The sequence below is a fragment of the Tauraco erythrolophus genome, chromosome 2 (genome assembly GCF_009769465.1).
Source record: "Tauraco erythrolophus isolate bTauEry1 chromosome 2, bTauEry1.pri, whole genome shotgun sequence".
In the NCBI taxonomy this organism is placed as follows: domain Eukaryota; kingdom Metazoa; phylum Chordata; class Aves; order Musophagiformes; family Musophagidae; genus Tauraco; species Tauraco erythrolophus.
In genome coordinates, this window is record NC_141466.1 from 39,220,774 (window position 1) to 39,244,812 (window position 24,039).

General features: G+C 38.3%; 1 protein-coding gene and 1 non-coding gene across 2 annotated transcripts in view; one reads left to right on the plus strand and one right to left on the minus strand.

Moving 5' to 3' along the window:
- COL9A1 (collagen type IX alpha 1 chain) overlaps window positions 1-24,039 on the plus strand; it is a 70,114-nt gene that overhangs the window by 31,965 nt on the left and 14,110 nt on the right. The window contains exons 15-30 of the mRNA XM_086625275.1: window positions 537-590; window positions 2,134-2,166; window positions 2,259-2,315; window positions 3,042-3,095; window positions 6,101-6,154; window positions 7,061-7,114; window positions 8,540-8,593; window positions 9,090-9,143; window positions 9,328-9,381; window positions 9,482-9,535; window positions 9,761-9,814; window positions 10,908-10,952; window positions 11,750-11,803; window positions 11,909-11,962; window positions 20,904-20,957; window positions 21,711-21,782. Of these exons, the coding sequence (XP_086481401.1) occupies window positions 537-590; window positions 2,134-2,166; window positions 2,259-2,315; window positions 3,042-3,095; window positions 6,101-6,154; window positions 7,061-7,114; window positions 8,540-8,593; window positions 9,090-9,143; window positions 9,328-9,381; window positions 9,482-9,535; window positions 9,761-9,814; window positions 10,908-10,952; window positions 11,750-11,803; window positions 11,909-11,962; window positions 20,904-20,957; window positions 21,711-21,782 (855 nt within the window). The remainder of the gene's footprint in view (window positions 1-536; window positions 591-2,133; window positions 2,167-2,258; window positions 2,316-3,041; window positions 3,096-6,100; window positions 6,155-7,060; window positions 7,115-8,539; window positions 8,594-9,089; window positions 9,144-9,327; window positions 9,382-9,481; window positions 9,536-9,760; window positions 9,815-10,907; window positions 10,953-11,749; window positions 11,804-11,908; window positions 11,963-20,903; window positions 20,958-21,710; window positions 21,783-24,039) is intronic.
- Window positions 5,284-5,365, minus strand: TRNAS-GCU (transfer RNA serine (anticodon GCU)). The gene has a single exon. It is a non-coding gene; the product is annotated as a tRNA-Ser (tRNA).

Genomic DNA, 24,039 nt, shown 5'->3' on the forward strand with positions numbered 1-24,039 from the left:
TAAGTTATAGGGTGGTCGCTGTCAGAGTATTAGATTTATTTTAATTAAAAGCATTCAGAAAAAATAATTTGCAGAGGTTCTGTGATGTCTTTACTTCTGAAAACATTGGACGTCAGACCTTCATGAACAAGACAAGATTCTAACTTGGTAAATTCATCTTGTGCTCTGAAAAAGGAGATTTTCTTCCTCACTGTGCTTTGGACATTTTTGCCAGTTGCTAGGATTCTTTTAATTCAGAACTTAATTAGCAGCTATGAAATAGAGGAGTGCATAGATGATCCTGTGGTCAGATGTTTCAGCTTTCTAAAGCAGCTGAAAATTACTATTTTTGTGACTCCTATTCCACAGCATGGCTCCCCATTCTACTAAAAAAGTCCATTTTCCCATTCTAATATGGGAGCCATGTTGTGGGCTTAGATTTTAATTGGCTACCTAACCCCTCCTTCTGTAGCTGCTTCATTTCTCACTGTTGTGTGGTATGAATGCTGGTTTTCATTATTGCTGTGAATCAATAACGTTATTTTAACCTCTTTTAGGGAGATCCTGGAAAAAGAGGGCCACCAGGGCCACCAGGACCACCAGGTCCTCGTGTAAGTGATTGCCTTTAATATGTGCTGATGTCTGAATTATGTATTATTGTCCCGAACAAAACTTCTCCTCAAATCCTACAGCTGAGTCCTAGAGCTGATCACTGACTTTAGGATTTCAGCAGGCTGTATTAATTCATAATGTCTAGAGGCTTGGGTTCAAAACCTGAGATACAACTCATTTAATCATATCAACATTTGATCTTTCATTTAGAAAGCAAGTGTCTAATCTTTATGGTTATAAAAGATAGTTTGAAATGCAAACCATGTAACTTCTGTCATGACGTCTTCCCGTTTCTGTAGATGGTCTTAAACTGTAACTTTTACAGGCTTTAAACTTCCCTGTGCGTTCTAGCATTCCTGCAAATGTAGCCTTTGTTGGGCCTCACCGGTAGCACTTCAGCAGAGATAGACTTTTCTCTGTTAGGGGGAGAAAAATTTAATATTTGGCTCGTGAGCCAGAAATACATGCTCCCAGGTGGGTTAAGTTCTAATGTCTTTCTTGCAACCAGGCCTGCTACTTGCAAGGGATAGAAGAAAGCTTTACACCAGTGCTTTGCCTCTTTAGGGGAATTGTTACCTTCTTTGAGCCTCTTGGGAGAGAGATGCGTGTTGCGCCTTTGTCTTGTGGGTATTTACCTGCACAGAGACATAAAATGGAGCATTTGACAGACACATTGGAGGCTGGATGCTGCAAAATGCAAACTGCTGGGAAATGTGTCTTACTAATGTCTTTTTAAAAGCTGTGCTGTTCCTCTGCTGGACAGACCCTAAATCCATATGCTTTATTTATGCCATGTTTCTTGTTTTCATGAGAAGTTACCAGAGAATTGGCAGAGACATTGTAAAAAATGTGAATGGTAAAGCGGAGAAGAGTATTTAGGAAACAAGTAAAAATGAATTGCCAGTAATGGTGTATGCAGCTTCTATTCCGTGAGAGTTTTGTTCTTTTTAGATCTCTGAAGTGCCACATCCCACTTCAGTTGACATTGTGGACCCAAACATACCCTCGTCTTTTTTTAAATCCTTCTGTGTAAAAGGAGACCAGCTTATTCCTTAAATTCCCCTATGTTTCTCTCTAAAACAGCGGGCTCCTTCTCACTGGGCTTTGAAGAATATAGCTGCTGCTGTGAAATCATATTTCTCCCTGTTGTGCCTCATAAGACTCCCATTAGCTTACATCGAGTATTTGATTTAATATGAGGAATGGCCTTTCCCCCGCTGAGTCCATCTCGTCCTACACTGATCTCTAGTTTATTGCAGTTCCATTAACTGCCAGGCATCTCATTCATCTACCAGTACGTCGTGTGTGTTTTTCAGAAAAGTTGATCTAAGTCAGAGGACAGCGTTTTGCAGGTGCCTGCAATCCTACAATAAAATCATACAGTTTAGATGCTTTTCATGCCAGAGATCCTGTGGTTGATTACACTTCTGATTCCAGCTTTGGATAGTATTATCTTCTATTTTGTCCAATGACTATATCATCTAATGAGTCAGGTCTGGTTATTTCTCTTTTACTGACTTTGAGTAATTTCATTTAATTTAGGGGACAATTGGCCTGCAAGATGGCGACCCATTGGTAAGGCAGTTGTCCTTGTTTTTCTTTTTTTAAATAATCTCGGACAACCTTATTCAACCTATGTGGTAGTAACTATGTGGATACTTTTCCAGTGTCCCAATGCTTGTCCGCCTGGCCGCCCAGGACATGCTGGCTTAATGGGAATGAAGGTAAGAGAATCCATTTGTTCAAGCATTCCTTACAGAGATACTGTCTCAAAGCAGTAGGTAATTGCTGGTTTGACAGAAGGGCAGTTCACTGTTAATTTAAAAAAAAAAAAAATTGCATCACTGTGAATGCTTAGGGTTATTTAAGCTCTTGACTGCCAAAATAACCTCTCACCCTTGAAATCTGTTACTTCTGCAGTAATCTTCAGGGTAAAATTTATGTGTGGTCCTGAAAGGATTAGAGTATGTGAAGGATTGCTTCATTCACTTTCTGGACCATTTGTAGTCTCACTCCAGAAACTCTACATATTCCCCCAAGACCTTAGTCTATTTTCCTTCTTTCTTCCTAGGAGACCTGTAACACACAAATTGAAATCAACGCTTTTTGACTTTTTGAGTCTTATTTATCTAAGGATTTTTTATTTTAATGTATTCTTTGCTGGTTTCTAGGAATACTGTTGGCCTGAGGAAATTGTTATGGGGTGATGAAAGAAGAAATACTAACCTGTCTAGAAATACAGCCTTTTTAGATCCAGGATCAGATCTTTTTGAACACGTTACTCAACATGTGGTGTTAACTAGATAGGTGAGGAACCATTGGTGAATGGGTTTTCCAGAGGGTGCAGCAAAATAGCTCTGAAGAGTCTGTGTCTGTTTTGCAAAACTCAGTAGTTTAATTTTTAATACTATCTAATTATTTATTTATTTTGTTTTTAACATTTATTTTAGGGACAGAAAGGTTCAAAAGGAGAGTCTGGTGAACCAGGAAAACAAGGTTATAAGGTAAAAAAAAAACAAGAACAAAAACAAAGAGGAAAAACTGCTGTTGTTTTTAGCAAGCTAATAGTAGTTTCTAAACCAGTACTATATTTTGTTAGATCTATTACTTATTTTACCAGAATGCATGAAGAGATACTACGTATCATAATGCTCGAGAGTAACCAAAGACATATCTCCATTCTTCATTCACTTGTACTCTGTATTTATTATGATGCAGAAGTCATACTCTTCTTGCTTTTTATTTTGATAATTCAGTGTAATTATTATGGAACTCATGGCAAAAATTGAAGTAAAATTTATTAATTGGAAAACTTCCAAACATTTTAATGCAGAAGAATTCTGTGGATTTACAAAGCAAATCGTTCTGTGGCACAGATGGGTAGTAACAGGAAGAATAAGAGGAAAAAAAGTATTTGAGAGGGAAAGAACACAATATAAGTTTATAGGCAAAGAAAACTGTAGTAAACTGTAGTAAAGAGACGAAGTTCGATTCACCTTGAAAACTGAAATGTGAGTTCTTTTAAGGCGTTTCATTTGAGTTAACCTTGTTCAATACTGAAATATTTGTAAGAAAAGTTGAGAAGATTTGCACTGCCTTCATAGAATCATAGAATGGTTAGGGTTGGAAGGGACCTCAAAGATCATCTAGTTCCAACCCCCCTGCCATGGGCAGGGAAACCCTCCACTACACCAGGTTGCTCAACACCTCATCCAACCTGGCCTTGAACATTTCCAGGGATGGGGCATCTACAACTCCTCTGGGCAACCTGTTCCAGTGCCTGACCACCCTCAGAGGGAAAAATTTCTTCCTTATACCTAATCTAAATCTCCCCTCTTTCAGTTTAAAGCCATTGCCCCTTGTCCTGTCACTACACGCCCTTGTAAAAAGTCCCTCTCCAGCTTTCCTCTAGGCCCCCTTTAGGTACTGGAAAGCTGCTATAAGATCACCCTGGAGCCTTCTCTTCTCCAGGCTGAACAGCCCCAACTCTCAGCCTGTCTTCATAGCAGAGGTGCTCCAGGCCTCGGATCGTCTTCGTGGTCCTGCTCTGGACTTGCTCCAGCAGCTCCATGTCCTTCTTGTGTTGGGGACTCCAGAGCTGAACGCAATATTCCAGGTGGGGTCTCACGAGAGCAGAGTAGAGGGGCAGAATCATCTCCCTCGACCTGCTGGCCACGCTTGTTTGGATACAGCCCAGGGTACAGTCAGCTTTCTGGGCTGCAGCACATGTTGCTGGCTCATGTTGAGCTTCTCACCAACCAGCACTCCCAAGTCCTTTTCCTCTGGGCTGCTCTCAATCCATTCTCTGCCCAGCCCATACTTGTGCTTGAGATTTCCCTGACCCATGTGCAGGACCTTGCACTTGGCCTTGTTGAACTTCATGAGGTTCTCACAGGCCCACCTGTCGAGCCTGTCAAGGTCCCTCTGGATGGCATCCCTTCCCTCCAGCGTGTCCACAACACCACACAGCTTGGTGTTATCTGCAAACTTGCTGAGGGTGCACTCGATCCCACTGTCCATGTCACTGACAAAGATGTTAAATAGCACTGGCCCCAGTACTGACCCCTGAGGAGCACCACTTGTCACTGGTCTCCATGTGGACATTGAACCATTGACCGCAACTCTTTGAGTGCGACCATCCAGCCAATTCCTTATCCACCAAGTGGCCCATCCGTCAAATCCATGTGTCTCCAGTTTAGAGACAAGGATGTCGTGTGGGACAGTATCAAATGCTTTGGATAAGTCCAAGTAGATGATGTCAGTTGCTCTTCCCCTATCCATCAATGCTGTAACCTCATCATAGAAGGCCATCAAACTAGTCAGGCAGGATTTGCCCTTAGTGAAGCCATGTTGGCTGTCACCAATCACCTCCTTATTTTCTATGTGCCTTGACATAGTTGTCAGGAGGATCTGCCCCATGATCTTGCCGGGCACAGAGGTGAGACTGACTGGCCTGTAGTTCCCTGGGTCTTCTTTTTTCACCTTTTTAAAGATGAGGGCTATGTTTCCCCTTTTCCAGTCAGTGGGAACTTCACCAGACTGCTCTGACTTCTGAAATATGATGGATAGTGGCTTAGCAACTTCATCTGCCAGTTCCCTCAGGACCCACAGATGCACCTCATCTGGTCGGATAAAACAAAGGCGTAAGCACACATCAAGCTGCTCACACTCTGGCCATTATTAATGGCTGAGCGACGAGGATGGGATTCGAACCCATGCGTGCAGAGCACAATGGATTAGCAGTCCATCGCCTTCACCACTCGGCCACCTCGTCAGCATACTGTTCCTCCATGCTTCAGTACTGAAGGGAAAAAAATCAGACACAAGTTTTTTAAAAAAACCCTGCTCTCTATTCTTAAACATATTGGAAAGAATATGAATTTATTAGAAACAACTCACCTATTCTTTTTTCTGGATGTCGAACAGTTGCCCTTGATGCTCCAAAATCCCTTTTAGCAGATTAAACTGGCAGTAAGTACTGTTATTCTAATGGAACAAGAGTAGACAGTAGATAGTGTGCACTGTCATTGTATGAGAGAGGTTATCATCTAATCAAATAGGGGTTTGACCAGATAAGGCATTTTACCCTTTTAATTTTCAAAAATTTCTGAAGCACAATGTGATATTGTGATGCAGAGCTACTAGCATACCCAGTCCATCACATGTATGAGTGATGTAACATTCATTACACTTTTAGTCTAAAAGAACAAGAAAAAAAAACTAAAGAGATTGATGTCCAGAAAAAGAATGACAGATTAAGAGTAAAATATCGTTATTCTTCTTTATATTGGGACTGCTTTGAAATTACCCTTTTGAGGAATAGTTGAATGGAATGTGAACCTAAATGAGTATCTGTCTATATTCTGAGGAAGTAGTGTGACTTCATTTGGATTTCCTTCAAGCAGGACATGGTGACAGAAAACAGTAAGTAGTAAATGTACCTCCTATAATGAGAGAGCAATATGCATGGTATGGATTAGCTACAGATGTATTCCTTTTGCTTTCCCAGGGTGAAGAAGGGGACCAAGGACCCACTGGTGAAGTGGGAGCTCAAGGCCCTCCAGTAAAGTATTTCCTCTTAAACATTGTTACCCATTTTCTTTATTATGTCATATCTTTTTTTCTTAGTATTATAAGAAAACAGATATCATAAAATTTCCACACACCTTTCTTTTTATTCTGCCATATTGTCTATGAGTGAAAGTAGCATTATTTAAGTCCCTCCAAAAAGCTACATTATCACTTGGCACAAAGCTCCAAATAGTTCTATGGAAAAGCCTATTTTAAAAAGTAATTTATGTCCTAAATTTTGTATTGAGCAAATAGTTAGGGTTTGTGGCTTTTGTTTTGTTTTGTTTTTTTGGCCTTCCTTTTCGTAATTTTGAGGACACTGACTTCATCCTTGCAAAGCCAGTGTTTGTTTAAAACATGGTTAATTGTGAAATTCAGGCTGAGCTAAGACTTGAGGATGAAGTAACAGCCACTGAAGGAAAGATAGGGAAAAAAAAAAAAAAGCTTTTTGCCTTTTTGCATGTCAAAGAAGCATCCTTTCTTGTCCTGCTTCACTTGACTTCTTTGTTCTGGCACATATTTCCTCCACTTGTTTCCTTGTGAGGAGCTCCTCTTATGGTTACTACAGCTGAATGTTTATTCCTCTCACGTAGGCTGCACAGTCAAGAAGAGAAATCAAAGAGTGGGTTTTTTCAGTCCACAAGGTGTATTTGTGGTTGTAGCATTCAACCTCATAATTTCGTTATTTTTTTAAAAAAGTCTTAAATTAATAAAATATCAAATTACCATATAAATTAAATATTTTAATACAGAACTAGCTGGATTTCTCCTTTTACACTAGGAAAATAGTACAATAAGCATAAAGAAAGCATGTAGAACTCTGAGTGCTCCATCTGAAAACTAGGACAGTTCTGATGAAAAGATTTAAGCATAATTTGAATATACTTTTAATTTTCAGGGCATCCTAGGTGTCAGAGGTATAACTGGTATAATGGGACCTAAAGGTACCAAAGTGAGTATAACCTTTCATTCCATAAAATGGCCTGGATAAAAAAAAAAACGAACAACCCTGAAAGTTTTTAAAGCTTATTTAAATGTCTCCTTTTCTCCCTGCATTTTCTCTTTCCTGCCAGGTGTATTTCCATAGCTACTGTACTTCTGGTTAGGAAGAAAGGCAACTTGGTCCTTCTGATTAATGAAGTACACGTACTCTTCACACCTTTCCCTCTGATCCTTGGATTTATAGTAGTTTGGCATGTGTGCAAGTATGTAGTTAGCAAGATAGCAAGTTATAGCAGTTGCAAACTGCAGCATATTTTATTTAAAGCTAAAATTCATTAACTAGTCCCTCCTGTGATTTGCATCTTCCTGAAGCCTTTTTCTTCCACTGTCCTAGTTTTTGTCAGGATTTTTTATTGAGAGTTTGTGCTTTTTCTGTTCTTTCTGTCTCTTGCATCTTTTGTGTCTTAAATTGGTGCCAGTGGGACTCATGTTTGTATGGGCTCTGACTTTGCTGGGTAATTTTCCTGCTGTTCATCAAAGTGTTTCTAACTGTTTTTTCAAAACTGAATGTTACATTTCTATTCTTATGGTCTTACTAAATCTGTATGGTAAAAAATTCTGGAAGGAGTAAAATGTAACAATTGTGCCATTGTCTCCTTCTCCAGAAATGAAATCACAGAAACCTTTTTCTGTGATCATCTATGTTCAGAAATGAACATCAAATTTGTCCTGATTATGAATCTTCTCATGAGTGATCCTTCCTAACCTCTCAGACACATTTGCTAAGCCATTACTATCATATTTTGCTTTTCTGGCCTCTTTTGTATCTTCCAATTCTTCATAGTTATTTGCCTACATTTTCGTGCTTTTTTGTCTATTTCAAATATTTACTGCATCTGTTTGACAAAGGAGTTCGCTATTCTCTGTGAATTTTTTTGAAAACATTTTTTTTCTCCATTTAAAATTACTTACAGGGTAGCAATTGCACTGTTTCCTTGAAACGTGATAAAAATAGCTGCACTGTACTTGCTGATTTCTGTTCACAATTGGATGCTATTCTATTATGTGGTGAAAGGATATAGTATTATTAAGGAAGACAAGGACATTTTCTGAAGTAGTGTGAAAAGATGTATCTCCTCGCTGTCCAATATGTTTTTTTAGAGAATGAACTGGATGTCATTTTTTGAATGACATTTTTTAAAAGTTAAGAAATATTGGCTTTCATAACTCCACAAGAAACTAAGTTAGATTAAAAAAAAAAGTTTGTCAAAATTTCTTTGTGTTTTGTTTTCTTTTGTTTTGTTTTTAAATTAGAGCTATAAAATAAACCTCAGCTGTAGAGAATTTGCAGCTCCCAGCAAACCAGGAGGGAGCATGAGTTGTTAGTGTTTCAGTGCTTGATTTCGAAGTCTTGTGTTATCTGTTTGTTTTGTAGGGAGCTCGTGGGCTCGATGGTGAGCCTGGCCCCCAAGGTCTTCCTGGTGCACCCGTAAGTAGGGCGTGTGTTAGCCAAACGCTTCCCAGGGTCTTCCCAGTTAGGTACTAAGTCCTGAAAATTTGTGGCTGTAAATCTGATTAATCCAATTCCATGAATTTTCTGCAGATGAATAAATGATATGACAGTGATGTCAGGTCCAGAATCTCTTACTGTTCCCAAGGAATTATGGGGTAGCTGATCACATTTTAGCCTCTTACTATGTTGTTGTTACCTCTTCATTCTGAGTGCTACTGTCTATTATGTTGGCTTTGAATTTTTCGGGTTTTAAATTGGAAAATATTCATTCATTAGAACGAAACCTGTACCGGGCAGGTAGCTGTCATCTGCAGTTTTAAGAAACTACATTTTTAACTACACTATGAGTTTAAGATGTCTGCTTTAACCAAGTGTGAATTGTATTGTTGTTGATTTACTAGAGGTTTTAGCTAATAAATACAAGTTTACTCTGGTTTTATTGCTAAAAGAATCTTTTTTATTTTTCTTGTAGGGGGATCAAGGACAGAGAGGTCCACTGGGAGAGGCAGGTCCGAAGGGAGAAAGGGTGAGCACAGACAAGATTTCAACTTGTGTTGACTTGCAAACATTGGTTGCTTATAGCATATAAACGTACAATGTAATTGGTACTCTCAAAGTAATGCGTATCTGAGTGAGTATGTGTTGACATTCTTTGCATCTCTCATGTCAATGTGTTTATTTTAATTTTTAAAAATTATTATTATTCTTAGGGCCCTCAAGGTACAAGAGGAATAAATGGTCTCCCCGGGCCTAAAGGAGAGTCCGTATGTGTATTTCATTTCTTCATTTGTTTCATGTCATGCTTGAGCGAAATCTCTCCAACAATACATTGCTTTTTTTATTATTTTTTTTTTTTATTTCAAGGGCTTACCAGGAGTCGATGGCCGGGAAGGGATCCCTGGAATGCCTGGAGCAAAAGTAAGACACAGTTGCCATATATCTGAGCTTTGGTAGTGCCTTAGATTTGTTTGTTCATTCGTGGCTTTTTATTGTGCTGCTACCTGGGGCTTCATGGACGTTATCAGGGTAACTGAATGAACTTTCCCATCCTACAGATTCAAAAGTAATCCAGCTCTGTGTTCCAGAAGTAAAATTTTCCCTTTTGTTTGATTTGCATAAATTACAACTTAAAATGTTTTTCAGGGTGAACCAGGAAAACCTGGAGCTCCAGGTGATGCAGGGCTTCAGGGACTGCCAGTAAGTATCTGGTATTTTACCATTGAAAGTTAGGCTCAGTTCAAACCACAGAAAGGCTTTTAGTTTGATGCTGATGTTGGAGTAATTTAAGTGAAAACCTAAGCAAAAGGCCCAGGAAGAGTATGCGTAATGCAAGGGGAAACTCTGCTATGTGTATCCAAAACTTTTGCACAAAAGCCTAAGTCACCTCATGGTACCGTAGTGAGGAACTTGATCTTACAAACGTTTGTGGCCAATATTTAAATCTTTCAGGGTTTCTTATATCTGCGACCCTGTGGGTATTATGGTGTGACTCCACAACTATAGCTGGCCTTGTTGTAATAATTAGGGCCAAACCTATTCCCAGGGTGGGCTAGAAGAGCCAACCTGCTGGTCTGACATACCTTAGATGAACAGTCATCTGCTTTTGATGTTCTGCTGGCTCAGGACATCTGGAATGCATCATGCTCATACTTCTTTCTGCAGGGGGGCAAGTTTTCTAGTGTGTTCACTGTGGTGAAGTTGTAGGGAACCAGTAGTTCTGTATGGACTCTTAGAAGGTAATCCTCGCACATTAACTGAGTAAGTTTGAAAACTCTGCCAATTGTCAAAACCTAAATAGAAATTTCTTTGAAAAGCTGTGCTAAGGAGTAATTGCTGTGAGGCCACAGTGAAAGGGCTGTATTAGAACTGGAAGTAAATGTGTAATAAGAAATGAGCTCTTAAGCTTGGAAGAAAGTTTGGTAAAAGCATACTTGCTATGAGCTGTTGCACAGAAGTGAGGAGGAGATGAAATGTGTACGAAAATTATATGTTAAACTCTCTACCTCCAGTCTCAGAATACTGGGACTGAGAATCTATTTCTAGTCTAAGCCAGAAAAAGCCACAACCCTTCACTTTTCCATGCTCCTTTTGCCAATTTATGAAGTAGGAATAATACTGCTTATCTGTTACTTTGTAAATAGAAAGAATTCGAGCTTGGTCTGTTACTGGATAAAAGTGGCTCAGCAACAAGTAAAAGGACTAGAAGTACTTTAACGTGAGAAAGATGATTTTAACACCATTTCCAATCCCCTTAACAACAAATAAACACTGTAAATGTTATTTCTTTCAGGGTTTACCAGGCTCTCCAGGTGTGAAAGGCATTCCTGGCCCAAAGGTAAATCATCTCGAGTATCGACTTTTTTGTAATACTGTGTTTGTGCTTATCAAGTTCGTATTAACTTTCTGTTGTGGTAAGAGAAAAGCTTTTGGCAGAAAGAATTAAATATATTCTTTTATCAACTCTAGTCCTGTTCTTTTTCATGATTCTTTTGCTACATGATGTGGTTTTCATGATTCCAGGCTTTAAATAATACCTAAAAAAGACCATTTCCTTTTAAATCTGTGGAAGTCATTGCTAGAGGAGGCATGTGACATGGTACCACACTACAGTTTGAAATGAAGGATCTTCTAATAAGAATAATATTTATAGCTGCCCCAAGTTGATTGAATCACAGAGATTGTCATCCCTATTTACGTACCTCCAAATTGCGGCATCAATTCCAATTAAGTTTGAAAGAGTGTTGTATGATTGAGACTATGGAATGTTTCAGACAATAAAGTTTGAGTTTAGTTTTAAGTAATTGAAAAAGAAAACTAGATTGAGACATGAATTTCTTCTGAAATTATATGGAATTATATTATACTTCTGTGATTTGAGAGCAGCAATTAAGTGTATTTGGGATTTGTCAGTATGTAAACAACAAAATAACTGAAATCTGACTTTTGAAAAATTAGATGGAAGGAATTAGGTCAAAGTTAAATGAAAACCAAAATTAAAGTGGAAGATAAAAAATGAATAAAGACTGATTTATTTTTTTTATATATATAAATTTTTTATTTTCTTATTTTTTATTTTGAAATGGAACAATAAACCATTGGCTTGGCTGATATTTTTCATCTTTTGTCCAACAGGGTAACAGAGGTCCCCCTGGGGTGCCAGGTTTAATGGGAAATTCTGGTAAACAGGTAAGATCATCACTCTTATTCAAAAGATCTAGAAAAATGAAAAGTTTAGCATTGTGCAAAAAATCACTTTTCAAATTTGTTGCATTCTTCCTATCCCCAAAATAGGGTGAACGGGGGCCAGAGGGAGAAGCAGGTCCAACGGGACCCCGGGGACCACCAGTAAGTGTTGAATAAATTTCTAACTGAGCATATGTAATGTTGCATTGGCTTAAGTTATGGTTGCTGAAGCTAACCGTGAGGTAAAAATATTATTCAGCACAAGTGCCAATTTTTAAGGTAAATACTAGAGGTTCTTTAACCCCCTTCTGTACCGAGTGGATGTGCATCACCACATAGAGAAATCCACACGTCCTGTGACTGTTTGTGACTTTTGTGATTCAGTTTTAAACCTTTGTTTATATTCTTCTAGTCTTTGTTTCTAAATATGCTGAGTAAAAGCCCAAACAGAGGGAATGCGGGTGACAGAAAGCCGAAACCAAACCCCTGTTCTTCCACTGCAGCTCCCACCACTGGCATTGAAAAGCTTAAATTCACTGTCAGTAGATCAGTTGCTCTTTTCTTTAACTGCTTCAACCTCTTAAAGCAGCTTGTGCTGTCTATTACGAGGCTTATCTGTATATTACAAGGTTTTGAACTTTGGACTAAGTGTTCAGAACATGAATTTTTTTGGCTAGGACCTGTTTCTAATGCATGTAAAGTGAACAGTGAGGCAAGCTATGGAGGAAAGGTAGCTGTCTGTCCTACACAGTTAAGAAAATGGCTAGGGACTGTCCTCAGCCCCCGAGGTCAACTGGCATGGTGCGGTTTGTCTTCATACTGCTAGATTCCCTTAACACTCACTCATGTCTAAGAGCAGGCTGGGTGCAATCAAGTTGCATATGGGGAACAGTCTCTTGCCTGTGTTCCCAAAACTGTTCTTGGGAATTTTCTAGGAAAGTCCAGTTTGCCTGAGACAAAAGCATGCTAACCATTTATCATAGATGACGATGGGATGCTGCTCAGGCCTGTGCCTTGGCCCTTTCTGGTTGATGTTATGAATGTAGCACTAGTGGTGTGAAGTATAGCATTCATCTCTACTTGGAAACATTGATGTTGTAGTTTCTTTCACTGGAGATTTTCCGTAATGCTAGAAAGGTTCAGAAGGCTGGAGAAATCATTGCTGGGCAGGAAGCTCGCTGCGGGAAATAAATGTGCTAAGGAAAGTGAACCAATGGCTTTTGCTAAGGCTCAATTTTGAAGACACAGGACAACTGAGGCATGCTTGGGGTACTAGAGAGTCTGCTGGGTGCAGGTTTCTGATTCCCTCTGCAGTGGACCTGGCATGGACTGGAGTTACATAAGGCTGATCTAATTTCCCTTTGATGTTAATCCTTCTGTGAGGGATGAGAGGGTCAGTGATTTGAAGAAAGTTTTCATATACCAAAATTCAGTCTGATGACATTGACAAGGCTCCAGGCTCTGTAAACAATTGCTTTTGCAGGCTTCTCTCTTGCCAGTGATACCCTCGGAATACTTTTCTGGAATTTTCTGAGCTTCTACAGTGACAGCTTTACTCATGCAGTTGTAAGGTCATCCTCCTACAGGGCTTAAAAAGTTACTGATAGGGATATATTTGTAAGGGTATTTCATGGGTCTGCAGTATCTTCTCTGAATTAACTCCTAAACATACAGTAGTGGTCAGCTGAGTGACAGATTGTGTTTTCTTCTGTGATTTGAGTTGTCGTGTGCTGGATGCATTAATTCATGAGATCACATTTATTTTAGACTGGATTTTTGTATGAGCACTGTGTCCACAGCTGCCTATGAACGATATAAAAAGGGGATTATATGAGCATATACTTACTAGGATGAAATATGGACAGATAGCTTCAGCCTCCCATGGACCCAAATTGCAAACGTGTTTTTTTGTTGTTTGTGTTTAAAAGCGTTGAGTGCACCAGAAAAAGTTTCCAGCCTTGTTCTTCCTGAGCTGGTATTTTGTATACTTGTAACAGGAATAAGAATTATAATTGAATCAGACCAAAGTAATTGCCTACTCTGATAATGCCCAGTAATCTGCTAAACTATGCCTTTAATCCTTTCAATGTGAACATGAATTTACAGAATCGGCAGTCCATAGAACGGGAGTTGACATGCAAGGTTAATTATGAGTAGCCCCGTAGTCGGACAGAAATACTTAATGCAGATCAAATACAATGATTTTTCTGTTTATCACTCTAGACACCGGCAAGACATCTGGATATCTTACCTTTATGTTCTCTGTCTTTACAAAGTATACTTATTTTGGAAAGCGTGAACACTAAAACAAAAGTATTGAAAGGAAAAACTTTTGGTCAACACAAAACTGAGAAAGGAAGTAAATTACTGGTAATAAAGTACGTTTGAATGTAGAACATTAGACAGTAATCTACTGTTATCATCTATAGTTCCTTTAAAGCGATAAAGAGCCTTGAATAATAGCTATGTTGATCTTCCTTCTACTTAAGACTTACAGGTAGCATATGATTGCAGCAGCTTTCTGTTTTCTTTTGGGGAACACTGGAAAAAACATTACTACTACACAAAAAAGTGAAATGATCAGGATTATTTGTTCCGGAAGGACACAGGGTTGGACTTCAGTGATCTTCAGTCCAAGTTGAGTTTCTATTTATTTTCAGGGCAAAGTAAAGAGTGTTTTCACTTCCGCAGCATGTGCATGTAGTAGATATATTTGAGCCTCGCCTTTTAGGACTCTCTCCTTAGATTTCCAGGAAAAAAATAATCTGTTGGTGAAATAATTCTACATGCCACAATTTTTCAAATTTTTAAAACCAGAAATTTTGAAAATAAATTGAGAAAAACTTTTGTAATTGTGCTAAAGATAATTTTTCTTGTGAATTTTTTTGTATTGTTTTCAGATTTTGAAATTTTCTCCCAACTTTAACATTTGATAGTTTTGTAACCAAGCACTTTCAAAGCCTGAGGATTTTATGGTTACTATTCAAGTATTTTTCTTGTCCTTTTCCTTCCTAGTTTGAATTACCCTCTTTAGCACTCACCTCAGGTTTGTTTTGTTTGTGTTTTTTTTTTCTGTTTTGCTCTTCATAATAGAAGACTCAGGTAGAAGTCAAGAGGGGCTGGGCTTCTTCCTTGGAACTGCAAAAATACTTGATGTTTTGCAGAATATGGAGAACTTTAGTCCCTTAATGTATTGCTGTAAGGCAGCAGCCACATGAGAAATCTTCTTCGCTTTCCCGTTTCACTTACCCCTGTTCTTCATGTCACCACTGGGGAAAGACAGCATGGCTGGTAGCTCCAGGAGGGCCAGAGCTGTAGAGGAAAGGACCTCCTGTGAAGGTTTGTGGGAGGATAACAAGGCTGACTCTGCTAATATGGACAGCTGGCCTGGTGTCTGCGTTAGGGAAAAATAACATGCCTACATTTGTGTTACATTCAAAAATTGCCTCACTTTTCAGCTTCAGCTACTTGCAGAAGACATCTTTTTGAGAGATATTTTTCACTTCAACTAGTGTATGTTTTTTTGAGGAGTTATACGATGGAGAGCTATTAAGCAATCATCAGTGACTCTGTGGGACAAATTAAGAGTTCTATACCGTTTACCAAATAGCCTGTAGCATCCTCTGGCATAAACCATGTCATTTCAGTGTTATTTTCATTCTTAAACAACTGTTGGAGTCTAGATGGAACAGTATTGTTTCTAAGCTTTTTGCGAGTCTGTACACATCTATAGTTTCACAGGGATGATATTAAATGGTTGAAAACAAGATAACTAGCTCTAATTAAATATAGGCAAACTCATGTGTTGGGAGACTCTTACCTCACTGCTGACAAATCCCCCTAGGAGAAAATTACTTTCAAAAGTACCATTTTAGTCTATCATTGCTTTTCCTTAGAAAACTTAAGTTGGCACTTGAGCAGGAAAAAAAAGTTTTACTTTTGTTTATTTAGTTCACTATTTATCTGTTCAGTAAAACAGAAAAACAACTGAAACAACATGATAAGTTTGTCTTTTGTTTCTAATCAAACATATTCTCCGTTCGACTCTAATTGTTTTGTTGGTTAACCTGATGTTATGCTAGCCAATCCAAGTAATTACCAAACTTGTTTGTGATTTAAACCTTTCTAAGCCAGTCATCATAGCAAGTGGCTCAAAGGAAGCAGTTCTCAAACATCAGTGTCATTCCTAATCAGGGGAATTTAGCCATGCTCCCTAAGCTGCTTAACCATTTTCTTTCATACTTGCTGAGATTTAGTAAGATTTAATTTTTCATGTTGTGTCTGCAGAAAATACTGACCCCCTGCCCTTGCTTTTTTAATTCCTTGTTTTTCTTCAGCTGTTTAACCTTTAAATTACTAACATTCGGAGAACATGTAGCCCATCCTGTGGTTTTGCAGTGAAAAGAAAGCTTGGAACATTTAAGTAACCATTTAAGTTAAAGTTCAATACTTGTCTAGTGAGTTGAGCAAATTCGGTTTATATGCAGGCCAGCATATATATGTTGTTAAGGATTTAGGATGCTGTATATGTTTCCCTAACACTAGCAAGGGCGGTTAAGTATCTAGGTGACTAAGATTTGATACTGTAGCCCCTCTCTGAGAGAGTTCTGAGAGGCCCTGGTTGGTGGGACGGACTTGCTCTTTGAGGGTGCCTTTGTCCCTCTGCTCGTTACAAAGAGAGAGCCTGGAGAGTACCTTGGATTTGATACTAAAATGTCAGACAATCTGAAGTTAGATGAGAATACTGTTTTCAGCATCTTAAATTACTTTCAGCTAAATTAACTTCCTGAGTCTTCAAAGATATTTTTGTCTTACCTACCCTGAAATGTATCTTTGGTTACCCTAACAATTATAAATAAAATCTAGATTTTCTCTCATATTCTTTTTACGTGACTCAAATAGAAATAATGGGTCATTTTCCATAGTTGGTATTGGTGTAGCGATATTAGTAGTGTGGTAGGATGAAATATCCTTCCCTCAGTTTATATGATATGTTTAGGTATTAGTGTGCATGTTTTGTAGATATTTCAGAGGTGTTCCACAAGTGGTGAGGCACAGTTTACATTTAAGATAAAGCTAAAGGAGCTAGCATTGCACAGTCTATAGTAGAGTGGAAAGAACAAAGTGGATTTCCATCTGCCAGGTATGCTTTTTATCTGGTAAACCTAAGCCTCTAGATGGATGTGACTAAACTTCCTGACCTTGCACAATTCTGCAACATGGTTTGTACAGGGTAGTGCTTTCTCCTCTCTCACTCACAGACCACGTATCCCAGCCAAACCTAGTTAGTATCTCTAAGCCTCATTTCTTATACTATCCATCCCTGTCTTTCCAAACTGCATGATTAGATTCCTGTCTGCTACCTTGCTCTTTACCGCTGCACCTCTAACAACAGCTTCCTTTCACTTTTGGGCATGCTGGACCTCTGGATGTCAGCAGATATCCCAGTATTTGCTTCTCCTAAGCAATGTAGACAGTAACCTGGGTAAAAAATGCACTTGTTGCGGAGTTAGTGTCCTAAAGCTGTCCTAGACTTCAGTTAGCACTATAGATGGCAGCCACTATGAAAGGTCTCTGTCCTTTGTACTTGGCCACAGTATCACCCTTGAAAGAATGGCAGTTATTGGGCCAAAGCTCGTGCCCAAAGCATGACACAGTTAAGAGGGGGATACATTTCATGCTATACCTATCTCTCACCGTTATCCTGAGCAGTACAGTTGATTTATTACTCTGAGAAAGATGCATTTAAAATCTCAGAGAAAGTTTAGTGTATATTTACTCTTCTAGGAAATAATAGTTTATGTTTTTGGAGTCTTTTCAGTATGGTACTGAAGGTCAAAGGAAGAATCCTGTTCATGCTTCAATGGATAAATCCTTGAACTTAAATTAATAAATCCTCTGAGATTTTGGAGGAAAAAAATTATGAGAAGTTGAAGCCTCACAAGTGTATAATTGATAAATGGGTTATGTTTTGCAAACAACTTTGGAATAATAAGTTTAAAAAAGTTCATGCCAAAATGTACTTTGTTTATTCTTTTTTATTATGCACAGATTTAATTCTCTATGGCACTGCTATTTAATATACTAAAAGTGGTATGACAGGTAGTATAAAAACAAAGTTCTTAAGTAGAGAAGGGTTTATTATAGTATACACTGTGAATTACCTGTCAAGAAATTCTAATTAGTGTTTTCGATTACTGGGGAGCTAAGTGAGATGCAAATTACCTGGGGAATATTCTCATTCCTATTATCGTTCCGCTGAATTGATCAACAGGAAATCCGTAAACCAGTGAAAGAAATTGTTTTAGCATGAGAATGCGTTCTGTAACTGCTTGTGGGAATTCTGCAAAACAATTGAGTCTTCAAAATTTCAGTAAGGATGAAAACATCCCAAACAACCTAAAGGAAGATCTACTGTAAATCCTTTAATGTCTCCTTAGGTCTGTTACATTCAAAGGCTAAATATAGATCTAACAGAAACGTGAGAGACATTAAATCTTCATTTAAGTGTACTGAGTGGTCCAGCAATCCTGCCTTGGAACAAAGGGAAGGCGGATTTTGTTGTAACCACAGCCTAGCTCGTCAGCTGTGGAAAGGCTGGATCCTGGTATCGTTCAGTACTGCGGTGCTCTACTACCATTTCACACTCTGCCATCCCACATGTGCCTTGCCATCCTTTGGGAGAATGACCCTATCCTCAGCGGTACTTACATGCTAAGTGATAGCATACTTAACAGAAGTCAATTATCTGTACTGTTAAAGTACTGGAGCAGTCCTGGACATGCTGTTGGTCCACGTTATCTAACATCATTGACTGAAACAATCTCTAGGCAGCGGCCAAGCTTTGGAATCCTTCAGGGACCGTTTGCAGCGCGATAGTCTGCGTGCTGCCTCCCTTCTTTGTAGGCCAGGAAAGTTTACCAGCACGGCTGCAAGCCAGTCTGTCCCAGTGCACTCTAGAGCAGTTACTTGCCCTCTTCAAGCATTCCACCTCTAGGAAAAGCAGGAATTTTGAAATGCGTCAAAAGTGCATAAAATATACAAATTGTGGTCCTTTTTTTGTTAAAACCGGTGCAACATGCCCAGTGATTTGTGAGTGCTTGCAACTATGGACTATGTTATATATGAGGCTGCTGTGTAAGCAGAGGACTGAGGACTGTAGGCTGAGGACTTGGCCAAACCACCTTCTGTTCTGATTATTGCCTATGAGTAACTTTGAGCACAGAGGAAGGTTTCATCTGACCAAGTACAGGTATCAATATCTCTTACTTGCTAAAACACAACTGCAGGTCTTGCAGTGGTGGCCCTTAGTTTGAAGCAATCTGTCCTTATAGACATAACGCCAATGTCTACAGGAAATGCTATCCTTTTGTATGCCAGTCTTCTGCATACTAATCTTCTTTTTTACCACCTTAGAAAAGTGTTGGTGTTTGAAAAAGTGCCCATAGTGTATATTTGACAAAAGAATTTTTTGCGTTTAAAATAAAATGGAAGATTTTTCTTGCATTCTGTATGACCAGCAGAACCTTTGATGTGCTTAAGAGGTTTATTATATGATTTAAATTCTATGGAAGGTGATGTTGCTTTTGTTTTATAGCTGTATAGCAATCAGATGTGAATGTTATGACATATACAAGGAGACAAGTTTCTGATACTGATCATAATTCTAATACTTCTCTTTCCTGCATCAGAAATGTAGTAGTGTTCCAGGTCAGAGATGTAGTACGGAATTTTCAAAAAAGTTAATGCATCTTCTTCAGTGTAAGATGAAGGTGACTGGGGGGTTTGTGTGTTTTGTTTTTTGGTTTTTGTTTTTTTTTTCCTGTTTTTAACATAAAAAAGCTTCTAGAAATTATACAAAGTGCTTCACAAGGATAGTGATTTTAACACCATAGGATATTTTGAAGGAAATGAATGGAAAAGTCTGTTTATGTTTGGTTCTCTGATCTCTCCAGGGTACCTAATTATTTTTTGAATTGTAGAGTTAGTTTTCCTAAGCTTGCGTGAGAAGTTGTCATTGCTTTTATGATCTAGTGTAAAAGGCCATGTCTGCCATTTCTTTTTATTTTTCAGAATGTCACAATATTTCACAATATTTTTCTTATTATAAAAAAAAAATCTGTATTTAAAATTATATGTTGCATACAGCACTGGAATGCATAGATCTGCTTTTATCCAAAATTTTCTAAGTTATATATAGCAGGTTATCTACTTTTATGTCTAATAACTTCAATTTTTGATATTTTATGATCTTAAATGCTGTATTATGCTTTTATAGCAAGTACCCCTTATGTGTTCACCCAGTGCAAGTAAGAAAAGTGTCTCAAGCGAGACTCAGGCTTGTATTGGGACAGTGTTTGAATTTATCTGTACAGGTGTATATCTGAGCTGTTCTCAAAGGTTTAGTTGTAAGAGACAAAACCCTTTTGAGAAAGGTACTTTAGTTCAAAAATTGTTTAAATTCTTTGAAAATTTGACTCAATGTCAGGTTTACCCAGAGTATATATTCAAATGGCTGCATTAAGAGATGGGGTTATAATGCTGATATGAATATGATGATCTGAATGGATAAACATGCCTGAAGTGAAGAAATAAAGTAAAAATCCAGAAAAAGTGTATTTATACTTATCGCTATTATGAATGGGGTTTTTTAAAGGTTACCCTTCCCTATAACAGTCCAGACTTTTTTTTTTTTTAACCCAAATGATTTTGTTAAGGCAAAAAGCCTAAAGATAAGTATCCAATTCAGAGTTGTCTTAGTGAAATAAATGTGTTCAGGACAGGTAACTCTCAGGTGCGATACCATGAAGGGAACTTGATTGTGCATAATCACTCAGCAGAATTAATTAGTTAATCAATAAATGCTGACTAAATATTGTAACTGAATATTAGTTACAGTGTTAACTAAAAATGTTTACATTTCTCAGAAAGTTTCACTATTTTTAATGCATGTGATATTTTTGCACTAGCAAACAGAGGTCTTGATTAAAGCCAGCTGCTAAGTAGTGTAATTCATTAACATTAAGAAAAAAAAAATCATACTTTATTCCCTGTTCACAGGAAATATTTCAAGAAGTAATGATGTCCTTCTATTTCCTATAAGGGTAGCAGAGGGGAGCCAGGTCCTGCGGGTCCTCCAGGTTTACCAGGGAAATGGGTAAGCAGTTTATTTCCATATTCAGTGCTTACATTTACTTTCAAGGAGCTATGGTATCATCTGGAACTTGACTTACCCATTTATCTGTGCAGGGAACTGAAAATAACTTTGAAACAAGTGATTGTTCAGTTTCTTTTTCAGTCCTCTGTGACCATGCTAATGTTAGCAAATGCTGTTTTAAAGTAGGTGGAGATGTTTGGGACTTTTTCTTCTGTTTAAAAACCCATAAATCCTGTGATGTGCAAAGTTGGGCTGCACGCTCCCGTGTGGGCTGTATGTACTTGGGGGACAGGAGCAGTGAAAGACTGGCTTTCTGCTAACAGCTGCATGAAACTAATGAATGGAGCAGACTGTGAATGCCACCTTTTACCAGTGCTCCAGCAGTATTTACACAGTAACAGTCAGAAGCATAGCTGGGGAGGTTTTGGCTGAAAGAGCCTGCTGTTGCAGAGGAATGCGCAAATCAGTGTGCAAGATCTTAAGAAATATTTTTAAGAAAACCAGACTGTCGTTGAGGGGTTGGAGGGTGGAAAGCCCTGTAAGCCAGTTCTATTGTGTTTGTTAGCAATAAAATCATAATAAGATGCTGTTTAAAGGGCTGTGTTTTGGATCAGCTCTATTTTCCTCAGATGATCCTTTCATCAAGTTAGGACTGTTCTGGATTCTACCCCATCTGCTTGTCGGGGTGTGACCCTTAGTTATTAATTCTAAAGCAGATTGAGTAAGTTTTACACACTTGACTTATTTTCACAGGGTCCCCAGGGGGATATTGGACTTCCTGGACTGCCAGGTCCTCCAGGCCTGCCTGGTGGTAAGGGTGACCGGGTAAGAAATGCACTCCTACATAGACGGCAGTTTGACATCAGGAGTCAATACAATAATTTGAGCATTTTTTTTTTTCAATTTTTACATGAATCGATGTCTGTTTTTTTTTTTTTTTTTGTATGTAGATCTGCTAACTGCTTGAAAGTGGTGCTCTAGGTGCCCATTAATTACTTGTAGCTCATGAAATATACAGGAAAAGTCTTGACAGTGTTACTTAAGGGTTTGAAATAAGATTAGTGGTGTAAATATTGCCTTTCTTTGGAGTTTGAATCATTTAAAGACCGAAATTGTGTTGCAAATCATTCACTTGGCCAGATCTGAAATTGTAAGTCAGAGTCTCTGTTCACTAAAGAGCTTTGAACTTCAGCCCTGATCTACAGTAAATGCAGTGCCTTTCAAATATATCTTAGGACCTGCTATGGGAATGCTGAGGCTAATGGAGCTATTGAGACACCTATGCAAACACTCATAATTACAGGGTATAAATACCTCTTCTAGTATTTTGTGAAGAGGGAAGAACTGGGCCCTGAAGTTCTCACATACCTGCAGAAGATATCTTGCTTTGCTGAATAAATGTCAGTGAAGATATATATATATATATATATATAAAAAATATGTTCCTTATCTCCTCTTGCTTATAGGAGATTACAGAAGATGGAATTCACTTACTAAACTTCAGGCATGTTTTTTGTGGAAATAGTCAGTTCTACACTGTTTCATCCTTCTTACTTGAGACATCTACTTCAGTACTAAATGAATTGCACTGTAGAAGTGCCTCTTACTTTCCACTGACAATAAGGAAGTATAGAGCTGTTAGTGAGACACAGATATCGCTGCTGTAGATGTCTTTAGTCGAACAAAGGAATCCTGCCCTGGTGGGCTCCGAGTATACGTCGTAGGGTGGCTAGATAGGGCTTGCAGTTGGTTTTGGAGGTTTTTAAAAGCTGCTCAGGTACTTAAAAACAAGTTTCCAAGACAGTCTTTGTTGCTGTTGAGGTATTTCTCATGTGTTTGTTTTTATTTGTTTGTTTGTGTTATTTTATTTTATTTTATTTTATTTTATTTTATTTTATTTTATTTTATTTTATTTTATTTTATTTTATTTTATTTTATTTTATTTTATTTTATTTTATTTTATTTTATTTTATTTCTTAATGCTGAGATCAGGAACGTATGTTTCTAGTCAAATGTAAGTATTGACATAAAGCAGTCTCTTTTTATTAGATTGGTAATGATTCATACTTTAGACTTCTCCAGAGGGAGATTGAAGGTACCTGAGGAAGCAACTCTGGAAGGAAAATAACTAGTATTTGTTGCAGTACTGACAATCTCCTTCCAAAGATGCCTGCCTCATTTACTGAATAAAGGGTCTGGACTTCTAGGGTAGGAGCAGAATGTAGATGCTGTAAACAGACCCAGTGAGATTCAGGCTACACCCAGGAGGTTTCTGTTTATGTAACTGGCAGATGACAGTATCTTATTCCTGGAGCTTTTTTTCTTTTTTTAAATCCTAGGGTCAGTTTAATGCCCTCTGCAAGTACCTTAAAGTCCAAAAATTTACACTAGCAATTATCTCATCCTGTGATTGCTTTTTAACTTTCCTATTTTGAGACAAGTGTCAACTGGATCCACCTGTATCCTTGATTCTTTTTTTTTTTCTTCAGTCATATAGAGGCTGGAGTGAATTTTCTGGGGCAGGCTTAACATGGCTGCTGCTTTGGCAGTAGCACTGATCTGCAGTATATATTCCAAGTCACAAGCCTGGAGAACATTGTGCCACTCTATCCTTTCTTTATCCTGTTCAATTTGCAACTGCATCTGTCTTATACAGAGCTGAACATCCTTGCCAGGGTTTGGAAATGGGTATCTCTGTAGCCTGTTAACCCTAGTCTTTGGGTCAACCACTGGTATCAGTAGGTCCAGACTGAAGTAACCTTTCTTCTCTCCCTGAAACTTCATGGTTTTGTACAGAGAGATCCTATAAAGTTCTGTTGTGAAGCCCATATATTCATGATAAGAGTTCATGTAAACAGCAACCAAAGCCAAGTAGGATTCACAAGAAACCGTATTTCAGTAGTCGTTCTTGATCCCAAAGCTGTTAGATATTGGGTGGCAATATCTGCCGGCACCTTGTCACATGTGGACGATTTCAGCCTCTTAAAGAACCACAGCCAAAGATGTCAGCAAAAGTGATTTTCTTGAAATAAGATGTTGTGAAAGTGGGACTTAACCACGTTTGTTGACAAGGTTCACTCTA